General features: G+C 34.9%; 1 protein-coding gene across 1 annotated transcript in view; it reads right to left on the bottom strand.

The window, feature by feature from the left end:
* LOC110097062 overlaps positions 1 to 5,067 on the bottom strand; it is a 13,609-nt gene extending 8,542 nt beyond the window's left edge. Inside the window, exon 1 of the mRNA XM_020823281.2 lies at positions 4,630 to 5,067. Coding sequence (XP_020678940.1) covers positions 4,630 to 4,871 — 242 coding nt within the window. The 5' untranslated portion in view covers positions 4,872 to 5,067. The remainder of the gene's footprint in view (positions 1 to 4,629) is intronic.
* Between the last annotated feature and the right edge of the window lie 7,389 nt (positions 5,068 to 12,456).

Here is a 12,456-nt window from a genome sequence, read left to right as displayed (position 1 = left end):
TCCAAGAAAATAAACTGTAGAATTTTTTTATCATTATAATCATCATTCTCCCCAAAGAGAGGGAGAGGTCTATAAATGGCCAAAATACAGTGGCATGTCTAATGACAAAAGTGCCCTCTGAGGTCACATAAGCCTACTCCCTCAAGTGAGGGTAAAAAAAAAAAAGATACATAAATAAAATAAATACACATAAAAGCTCAAAAGTAAAGTGGTCCAATCATAGCCGTAAATCTTTGGTCCAAGAAAATAAACTGTAGAATTTTTTTATCATTATAATCATCATTCTCCCCAAAGAGAGGGAGAGGTCTATAAATGGCCAAAATACAGTGGCATGTCTAATGACAAAAGTGCCCCTGAGGTCACATAAGCCTACTCCCTCAAGTGAGGGTAAAAACAAAAAAAAAAAAGATACATAAATAAAATAAATACACATAAAAGCTCAAAAGTAAAGTGGTCCAATCATAGCAGTAAATCTTCGGCCACTTCTCTGATAAATTTTTCACGGTTGGATGTCATCATCATAAGGTCACCACTTTTTGATAGCTAAGATAATCACTATCAACTCCCGTTCATATACAAACTTGAGCATCGCTCTAGTTGTGATTACCTGGTTGAAATAAGCAATGGGTTGATGATCATGCATGAGTATTGCCCCTAAGCCCTTCTAATACATCCACCTTCATTGCTACCATTGTCTCCATGAAATCTCGCTTTGATACCAATTTGATGCATTTTGGAAGTAAAAAAAACAAAGTAAATAAGTAAAAGCTGTTGGAATATGAAGATAGGGGCTGATTTTTTATTATCTCTTCATCAAAAAAGTACAAGTGATCTATTATTCGAGAGGTAGATCGGATCTCCCACAAAGCCTAGGCGTCACTAGAAAACTCACAAAGAAAACTGCAGTATAAAACAAATTGCATAATGAAAATAAAACAACATAATTACCCTTACATAAATTATCATATTTCCCTCCCAAATATGAATTTAAATTATTCATATTTACCTAAATAAAACATTCCTAATTCCCTCCAAAATCTAAATTCAATTCAACCCTCTTTCCCTCAATAAATCATTCCTAATTTCCTCACAAATTTGAATTCAAATTAGCCCTCTTTCCTTAAATAAACTTTTCATAATTCCCTCCTCAATCTAAATTCAAATCAACCTCTTTTCCCTTACATAATTTTCTCCCAATTTTAATTAAAACATTTCTAAACAACTCCCCTTGACGATTCTGATAGGAAATACTTGAGATCCAGTATTTCCTTTGCACTTCTTGAACAACTCTCCAAGCCAGTTGCAGTCCCGCACAGGAAAACAGTGAAAAACAGCGAAAAATCTGAGAAAAACTGAGAGAAAGCGTAGGAAAACAATTGCAAACGATTGTATTCCACTAGTCGATGCAAAAGACAAGCAAGATACAATTTTCCTTCGATTTGAGATGAAGGAATAAACTCTCCAAATCTTTAGCCGTAGTCTAGAGCCCAAGAACAAGAAAATCTAGATCTCCAAAATACATTCAAATTCAAGATACCCCCAAATCCCTCCAAAACTCCTAATTAAAGACAAAGGAATATTACAAAATACCTAAACAGCCCTTAGTTCAAATTATTTTCCTCCTAATCTTGTATTAAGCCCATAATGGGCTCCACAAGGCTTCCGCCCAACCCAGGCCATCCGTTGGGTCTATTCTGTCGCCTGGAATAGACCCGAACCGGTCCCTCCTGGACCGGTCCAGCCGGCCCCTCCTGGGCCGGTGTAACAGATTCCTCCTCCTTACATAGTGAATATTAACTCCCCTAGGCCCCACAAGTAGCCCCCTAACGTATCATTCTAGCCCTGAAGTGATAAAACCACATTGGCAAAATCCTCATATCACTTCTCAAATTCGACAAGCATATCGCTAAAAAAATTTATTTCATTAAACATCCTGACTGTTCACATTTAAATTCTACCTCAAGTCTTACTACTTCCTCAATCCATCCTTCCAAGGCCGCATTTTCCCTCTCAGCATACCCGGCAAATGATCGCTCACTTACTTTAAGTTCATCTAATAATTGATCATTTATCAGCGACATTTATTATTCTCCAATTTATCAACTCACATGCAAGACTCAGAGGGGCAAGATCTAGCCTTAACCACCCCTATATAGCGGCCTAATGGGTTCAAATGAAAATCCAAACTAAAACTTGACAATTGAAAAATAAGAACAATGTTAAAAGAGCATAAATGAAGAAATGTGCTCAAAACAACTCAAAAGAAGGGAGGAACCCTGGACTCATCCGACATAGGGAGAATAATCATTTTGAGAGGCATCTACATTATATATTTGATGCAATCCAATATTTTCCCTGATAAGCACAAGACGAACTCAAGCACTTCAATAGAAAGGATCAATGTTCTCTTTCCAGCATGAGGGGCTGCACAAGGTGTAGTGTTGGCAAACCACCCCTCCACTAACTCTTGTGAAGAAAAATCGCCTCCACCAATCACTCATCATCTTTAACTTGTAGAACTTTAGGCATGGGGACAAGAAAGAAACACAACCATTTTAAGCCACCCTAACCTTAAACGGATTACCAAAAAGGTGAATGCTTCATCGGTATTACCTTTCTTGCAAAAAGGTAGAGAATGCACTTAAAGGCAAAAGAACTTGGTGTGATTTGGGTGCCCATATCGATTGAGTACAATTGATACATCAAGGAAGAGAGGAAGGCATAGTCCCAAATGAAATTGGTCATGATAAAAAAATAATTTCTTGTTGTTTAGGGAGTTTAGGAACTTTCCCTTTAAAGGAGCTCAAATCATGAAGTTGTCACCATTTCCATGCTCCTCTCATAGCCATTTTATGTTGTGATCAGTAATCAAAGGACAATGCAAGTCAACATTCATGAACTCCCCCATACAATGCATGAAGTCTCTTGACATGGCACCCACTCACGATTGGATAGAGATACGACATTGAGGGAGAGATTGGTAAGGGGACGAGATGATAAGGAGAGAACATAAATAATCCTTCATAAAAATTTATAGCCCTAGCCCTAGAAAGATGAAACATCATGCAACAAGATGGACAAATCAACAATTATATCTCATGAGTTTTCATAGGTTTGATCCTATAAATTCGACAAGGCATCTCAATCAATGCACATAAATGAGCGTTCCTTTAGAAGTTGTGAGTTTGCTTGTTCCTTCAAAAGAGGTGATTACCCACTTGGCCGAGGAGGTGTTCATCACATTAAGGAGCGGTGTTACTTTTTTCAAAAAAAGAACATCATTATGTTGATTCAATTGACTTCAAATTAAATGGCCCATAGACAATGTTTGAATGTCCAAAGACCATTGATGCTTCTATAGGATTTCACTCTAACTCATTATTTTTTTTTCTTTTTGCATGATATCTCTCAAAGATATATAAGAATTAGGAAATTAAAATGTATAACCCAATATGTAGATATAGATAAATTGAGGAGATTAGACATGTTCACTCAAGAATCGAGGAGCACCCAGAGAAGCCACTCACCTCAAACTGAAGGGCAGTTGCCTTGGCCAGAGGAGTCACTCACCCCCATTTGAAGGGCACTTGTATGCCAAATGTCATCCAAATGTATCAACTTGTTTCGTCCATATTTTAGTACTCGTCATATCATGTAATATTTTATTCTTGATCTTAACCTTATGGATTTCCTTCTAGTTCGCTTTTTGTCCCTTTTGTCCTTTCTCATAACCTTGCTAGCCTTATGAGTAGGGTTTGAGTATCACCTATGACCAATTTTGGATCCAATAAATTCCAATCTATTATCTTATTTCTACTAGACCTAAGAAACTTTTAGTTTTCAATACATTACACAAAGATAAACAATTATATAATCAACTTATCGAGACTGCTTCACCCCTGATTGCAAGAAAACAACGAGTCTAGCCTGTAGTAACACTGCTTATGAATGAGCACTCAGGAAACATTGGAATCTCAACAAATAGATTATTTAACTTATGGCTCCTACATACAGAACTTTAGAGTAATTACAAAACAAGAATGGTGATTACGGATATGCACCTAGCATTATGATCCAAAATTTAACTAATAATGATTAATCAACTAATTGCACTAATTAACTTCTATGCATTAGTGATTAAACACTAATGATAACCAATCAGCTACATTGCACAATTGGTTAGCTGCAAATTACAATGATTTTGTAGCAACTACATTTAATTGAATAATTAAGCATTAAACAAAAATTAGTTAGCTTTAACATGCTCAAGTTGATAAACCACTTACAGCAGTTAACTGCTGCACAACAATAAGCATTTATAAGGCTAATTTAGGGAAGTCATTGCATATGACTGCAGATCAAGCGTTCACTGTATCGATAAGGTTGCCTTGTGAAAGCTAAGCATTCAATCATGGACACAAAATTCATCTTTTTGCTGTGAAGCAATAAGACTTAACACAACATTCTCTCTCTCAAAGGGGCTTAGTTCACCAGATACTATCTTTAATTTAGGTAAAACATATAGTATGCATGAAATCATAATCAAATGAGACAAGGTAAGTTGGTATAATTTTTTGGGGGAGAACCAAAGAAGAAAGCCACCAAAGGTGAGAGAAGAGGCAGCCTTACTGAGTGTAGAAGAAGAAGGAGAAGGCTCCGTCAATAAGGACCGTCTGGATCAGCATCCAGGACATGACCAGGAAAACGAGGCCGCGATAGACCAGCAACCAGAAAGGGCTGATCTTTCTCCAGCTCGGCGTCCACAGCTCAACAACCCTAGGTGGCCGTTTCCCTGTTCTATAAATCACCGTAACTGCCACAGCCGCCGGCACGACAGCGATGAACGCGCAGAGCGGCAGTTGCCACCACATTCCGCCAAAGCATAAATTTCTATCAGCAGAACGGAAATCGAAGAAACCCCTAAGAATTTCTCCCTGTCGAGAGAGGGAGGAGGGAGGTAAAAAGGGGGCTGCAGCCTGCTATAGCATCTGAGAAGAGAGAACTAACAACCACCACAGTATTGATTGGAGAAGGAAAAAAGCACAGTGACGCCATTGAAAACTAATAAATGCTCCCATAATATCTCACCTACAATATAAATATAAATGTAAATTCAAATCTCTCGAAGCATCTAAAATCCATTGAAGACATTTGATAAATTATAAATAATTTTCATATAATCTCTTTGAGCTCTTGTATTCCTACAAATAAAATCTTTGTATTTTTTATTTTTAGATAATGAATATCCCTATTGATTTGTATCATAGTAGACATAGGATATAAAGACCAAATCACCTAAATCTCTTTTGTGTACTTTGACTCTTTTGTGATCTTTGTTTCCTTATAGAGTACTGTATATAAAGTTCTTTTTCAATCTTCAATTGAATCGTGAATTTTTATTATTAGCATCTTTAGTGTCATCTTTAAGAAAGTAAATTGTAATATCATAGGAAAAGGGGCAATGGAAAAATAAAACTATAATCATATTGGTGTTCAATTTTAGATTAGTTATATCCCTTGTGAACTTCAAATTGATGAATCATCTACTGATAAATGTTAAATTTTGATCCAATTTTAGTCAGTTTGTACCTTTGGCTTATCTTTCCTGCTTCTGAGTGTTATAAGTAAAGGATTGAGTTCTATGTAATGTTGGGGAAAATTTAATGAAGCTTAGTATTATTTTTTTTTCCAAATTTTGCTCCTCCTGCCCCTCCCCTCTCCCTCTCATCCAAAAAAGATCAATAAAGCTTCCTTCCTCAAGAAAACCCAACAATAACAATTTCCTAATGAGGAGCAAGCTAACTATGATTTGATAACATCCTTAAATAGCTACTTGCCCTCACTAATGCAATCAACATTACTCTCAATTACTAACACTTCTTATATTCAATAAGCTCAACCTCATCATAAGGGTAACATATTGATATTGATGATAAAATTACTCCACCTAATCATTTTAGGAGTAAAATGAGTAACTCTCATTTTATCTCTAAAGTAGTTGATGATCTTATAATCGTTGCAGTTCAAAGCTTCTAAACTTCAGGTGTATAAAGGGATAATAAACTTGATCTTTTATATAAGGCATGTTTCTCAATAATATCTTATATGTGTTTGTGTAAAAGAGTTGTCAGAACCTTCAATGATTCTGCATGAAGCTGGTTCAACAATCTATCATGTTTGAGCATAAGCTCATTAGAATTTTTTTTAACTTTTTCCTAGAACATATACGTGAAAAGGTTGGAGTAGCTCTAGTGGAAGATATGATTAGAGAGAGTCGCCTTAGATGGTTTGGTCACATTAAACGGAGGCCTTCCGATGACCCGGTTAGGAAAGTTGAGGTATTAGATTTGACTTATGTTAAGAAAGGTAGAGGTATACCTAAAAAGACTTGATTAGAAAATATTAGAAATGATCTTTCTTTATTATATTTAAATGAGAATTTCACTTTTAACCGGATACAATGGCGAAAAAGGATTCATCTAGTCGACCCCACGTAGTGGGACAAATGCTCGATGTTGTTGTTGTTATTGTTGTTGTTCTAGAACAATTTTATTTATAGAAGTGGCCACTTGTAATACTCATAATTTACTTAAATCTTAGAAGTTATATCCACCTTACATGTGGATAACACTGGTTCAAAATCATTAATACAAAGGTATTTTAGTTTTTATAGCATAGTTCTTGAAAAGTTTCTTTTAGGATAGCTCTTAGGGAGAAATTATTCTGTGCGGACGCTGAATGTCGTCTGGAGACTAACCAAAATAAGCCATGTCACCCCTTCGCTTGGTACCGCAGCTTGACACTGTTCGGTACCGCTGATGTGGTTGCACCTAATTCGTCACCGGACGTAGAGCTACATTCGACATCTGCACCGAATAATTTTTCGCTCTTAGAAACACTTGATCAATTTCTCCTCGTGGATTTGAGAATCTCTTGAGCAACCGTTTCAATGGCATTTAATATATAAATTTGTTATAAATACATTGATCAAAGATATTACCTACCAACAAATATTGAATATTTATTAGTCAAATAGTGAATATTTCCTCAAATGGTGAATATTTATTCTTAACTTGTTGAATTTCTTAGACGATTTGAGGATCTCCTTTCAACTTATTTCTCTCTAATAAATTGATTTGGTGGTCTTCTTATAAGTTTTATGTTAGATTTTTTAGTCATTATCTAAAACATTCCTTATAAGTATTGATAAAAATTGTGGTGATTACACCATATTTTTATATTTTATTTATTATCAGATGAAAATACTCCCAAAAAACACATAGTTCAAATTTGTTAGGGTTGTTTATTAAATATTATAAAGTGAAATTTTTGCCTTAGCATTGCATAAAATTTTACACACAAGGATTAAAAATAGCTTACAAGTGATTGAAGAACTTTTATGTAGAAAAACTAGGACGAAAAATAGTCTATTATATAAGATGAAGATTATAAAAGATTTCCCTTCACCCTATTTGGAGAAGGAAAGATTATAAAATTTGAATTTCTAGCTTGATCTTTTATAGGAGTAGAACGAAATACTAGAGAAATAATGATGAGGGAAGAGCATTCGCATCGATCAATTGCTAGCGAAGGCGAACTAAAGATGACGATTGTAAGCGTCAATTAACGACAAGCAACAATGGTTGCGAAGCTACAAACATTGACATCAACTGTTGAATGGAGACAAATAACAAGCGATGAAAGTTAGGTGACGGTGGATGCCGACAGTCATTAGTGGTCGTTGGTAGTGAGCGAGTGATAACGATGATGTTTAGCAAAATAAAGAGCTTTAGGATTTTATAAATATAAGAACTCGCTCCACTCGGGGTTCCCTCCCATTGAGGAAAAAAGGCCTGTTTATAAATTTTGGTGGGAAAATTTTTTATTATTTTTGCAAAAACCTCAAATACTTCATTAAACGACTTAGAATGCTCCCTATGATCATGTGATGGTTTTTGAACATCTTGGTGCATGCCTTAATGACATCTTTTTCTCATTAGATTCTTCTCATCCAGACATAATATGTGATTAAAAACTTGCTAAAAGCAGAGTTCAGATGATTCAAAAATTAATTCTAAATTTCAAATTTAAACACCTATATCAAAATTTATGCTTGATTAAATAAATTTTTCTGATGACTTATCACTTACCTTTGATTAAAATTTGATTATGGTTCAAGGGGGAAAACAAGTCTAAATTTATAAGTAATGAGTGCATGAATTTATGATTTAATGCACTCAAATGTTCAAAAAAATAAATAAATAGACGAGGAAGAAACTGGTTTGTTGCTCTATTTTAACGTTGGCTGATTTTTGGTTTAGCCTAATTGAGTGAAATTGGGCAATGATATGGATTTTTATTTTTTATTTTTTAATGTCTTTAAGTCATATGCATAGGATTTTTAATTTGGCAACACACATAAATTTAATTAACTTCAATTAAAATTTAATTATGGTTCAAATTTGGTAAACTTTAAAGTTAATATTTATATTAATGTTCAACTCTAACTTGATTAGAAAGTTAATAAATGGTTTGAGTATAAGAAGATTTAGAGCATGAATTAGTTCATTTGATCGGCATAGCATATGAACTTTGATTTCAACTTGTAGTCAAAATGAATGTCAGGACTAGATGAACCCAATAATATTAAAGATGATTCAATTCGTGTCTAAATGTGCTCAAATCAAATACTTAAAAGTATTGTCAAAAATTTTAGGACATTAATGTGAGAACTGAACTGTCTACGAATATATTGCATGCTTATTATTAAATCAAATTGCTCGACAAGACTATTCTAACAAAACTAAAGTTGCTCAATTTGAGGACATTAAAGTACTTGTTGCATAAATCATCTATGAACAAAGAATTTGATACTAGACATCTGATGGAATGTTATGGATTTTTGACTAAACTTATCAAAATGCCTGCTCTCAAAGTAAATATGGATAGTAGTCTTTCAATCTCTACATTAGAAAGGAGGGAGATTGGACATCTAAAGAACTGTAGAGCTTCACTTGATATTTAACGATGACAATTATCGTTAGCCACCACCATCGCCTAACTATTACTTTCTGGCTGACATCACTCAACTGACAGCATCCTAACTGATATTTGACACTGACATCTTGACCACCACCACATGTCTATCATTATCTTATCATTGTCGCTTGAGTACGACCATTCGACCAACATTGATCAACTATGGTCATGTGACTACTGTCGCACAACTATATTTCTCTAACCAACACCACCTAACTATAGTTTTTCAACCACAATTGACTGAATATGATCCTCTGATATCCATTTCCCAATTGTGACCTTTCGACTTTCATCACCCGACTATTATTCTTTTGACCACCATAATCTAACTATGGTCCTTCGACCATCATCACCCGACCAGTCCTTTCAACCACCAACACCCAACTATGATCCTCTAATCATTGTTGCCAAACGAAGGCCCTTTGACAACCATCATCTGACCCATAGTCTTTTGATAATTGTTGTATAGTTACTTTTGATACATGCTTAATTCATCACATACCATCACTAATTATTACATTCTGGAATATTCACGGTGGTAGAGAGATATAGAGTTTTAGTGTCCAAACTTTGTACGAAGATCCATCACACAGACATATAAGAGAGATGTGTGCAGTGTTCATAAAAACTTAAAATACACTAAGATTTTTATGTGGAAAATCCTGAAAAGGGGAAAAACTACGGGGCCTGACCCAATTTGAATGAATTCAATAATATTGATGTATGATTATAAATAATACCCTTCCTTGGAGAAGGGTACTGGCTCAATGTAGTAAATACATATTGTATAGAGCACATTACATAGTAAGAGAATAACATGTTTGCTATTCCTAAGAGAGTGTTTGCATGTTTGTTTGGTCAGTAGGACCACAATCGACAGGTGACGATGGTTGGAAGGATTGTAGTCTGCGGACGATAGTGGTCGGAGGGACTATAGTCGGCTGGCGAAGGTGGTCGAAGTGGCCGTAATTGGTGTGTGACAGTGGTCAGAGGACTGTAGTTGGCGGTCGATGGTATTCGGAGGTACAATAATCGGCGGTTGACAATGGTCAAAGGTACCGTAGTTGGCTATCGATGATGGTCAAAGGGACATGACCATCATGTCCCTTTGATATAATATGGTGTTATTTATAATGAGGTGTTATTTATAATTTTTTGAGAGTGACATGACTAGTAAATATGGATAAGATCAAGGGTAGGTTGGAAGTATTCCATTGGAGGCTGGTATTAGTTCCCTTTATCATAGAACATTTATTAAGCATTTTGATACTTTAATAATGTCATAATTGAGTGATCTTGCACTCTTTGGATTTGTTTCATTGAGCAGCTCGATTTGACTATAAGCATATCATATTTGGATATTATTTGATCTTTCAATTGATGCTCTGAAGCTTTATGTATGTTTTGGTTCTTTGATTTAAGCTTTTTTGGGCTAGGATTAGAATGATTTTGGTGTCATTTGTCTCATTGAGAAATTTAATTTGGCTATAAGTTTTCTGAAATTGGAGTTTGGATAATCCCAAATTTATTGTTGAAAGTTTTTTATTCATATTTGCATCAAGATTCGTGCCTGATTAAGACAATTTTTAGTGATGTATCACTAATAATATCAACACACATCATTATTTATAAGACCGATGCATGTCATAAGCACCAAAATAGACTCTCGTCATCTACATTGATATATATGATAAACTTCTTGGGCTTTGATCTCTCCTTCTCAAAGGAGTATGATAAAAAAAAAAACAAGCAAATGATATCTTAAAAATACCTCCAATATCATAGTGCTCTTTTGGCTTCAATCACCCATTATATTCTATACATTGTACGTTTACTATGAATCAATGTGTTCGTCTGATGAAGTGAATCATTTATAACCGATAGCAAAAACTAGTGAATCTATTTTAATTAGGACAATCACCGTTGTTTTTCCTTTTTTCAAAAATTTCACATAAACTCTAATCTCTTACAATTCTTGTAATCATCTCTTATCCATGTGAGTCACAAATATTCTAACATACAACAACAACAACAATTCTTGGCTTTGATTTAGCTTATTTATGATCATATTGGTAACAACTTATAAAATTTTGATCAACTTAACTAGCATGCTGGCTTTCGTTACTTAAAAGACTATATTCTACATAATGTTTCTGATTGAAAGGGAACGTTACTTCGACCGTAACACCTCTCCATGCGCTTAGGAAAATTATTAGGTCCGGTCACCGGATGTAGAGATAGATCTGGACACCAATAAAATATTGACATATGGAATGTACAGTGTCAACGAAATTTTAAGTCAAGCGCATCAAAAACGCAGGTAAAGCGCAATAAAAAAAGCACAGTCAAAGCGCACCTAAAGCGTAGTCAAAGCACAGTCCACATGATAAGTTTTAATTGGATGTTCGGACCTATTTTTAGGTCCGGTAACCGGACCTAATAATTTTCCCTGTGCTTAACATACTCAATAGCAGACGAAAAAAAAAAGTTTAAATTTATTAAACTTAATGAATTGATCATATTTTACATGAGCATGTTCACATCTCAAATTCTAGTAGAAAAACCTGGATGAAGTGAAGCTTCAAACTTAATAGCTTCTATGAACCTTCTGGTTCAGCATTCTTCTTCTGGCATGCGATGATGATGATGAAAACAACTGAAACACCTATCTCTTGAGTCTCATATTTAGGGAAAACTATTACGTGCGGCGTCCGAAGGAGAATCCGGACGCACCATATCACCTGGGGGGCTCAGTGCATCCGGGTGATATAACGTATCTAGATTCACCTCTAGTCTGTCTAAACACCGTACATAATAATCTCTCCAAGTTCAGCTGCTAGCTCGGAGGTTGAGTGAAAGAAACAAAAACTGAAAAGCTCAAACCAATAACCCTAAAATTTTATAATCAATAGATTAATTATTACAATTTCCTTTACTTCAATCCAAAGGAATCCTGAATGAACATTTGATCATGTGCAACATTTGAAGAAGCTTAATCCAAACGTGGGAAATGCCGTAGTACTAAAATATTAATAAACAAAATATTTAATGACAAAAAAAAAAAAGAACTGAAAATGAGCTAAAAATAAAGATTCAAATAAAACGGAACAAAATAAAAATAAACGAGGAAAGTAGATAACACAAACAGTCGATCATCACCGCCAATCCATCAGACATCACTGCATATGTCCATTTCAAAGTCGTAAAATTTCCTGAAAAGAATTATAGGTGAAGACAAAGGCACCGCCGTATAAGATAATAATATACAAAACGTGGCACATCTCGCACCAGGAAGTCAGAGGAAGCAAAATTCAACTAAAAAATTCCCACCGTAACCACCAACCTCTCTCAAAATATCTATATTCCACTTCTACGAACCAAAAACGTGGCACAATTTTCTCCTAAAACCAGGAATCT

The sequence above is a fragment of the Dendrobium catenatum genome, unplaced genomic scaffold (assembly GCF_001605985.2).
Source record: "Dendrobium catenatum unplaced genomic scaffold, ASM160598v2 fragScaff_scaffold_1347, whole genome shotgun sequence".
In the NCBI taxonomy this organism is placed as follows: Eukaryota; Viridiplantae; Streptophyta; class Magnoliopsida; order Asparagales; family Orchidaceae; genus Dendrobium; species Dendrobium catenatum.
This window is presented reverse-complemented; position numbering and strand designations above follow the sequence as displayed.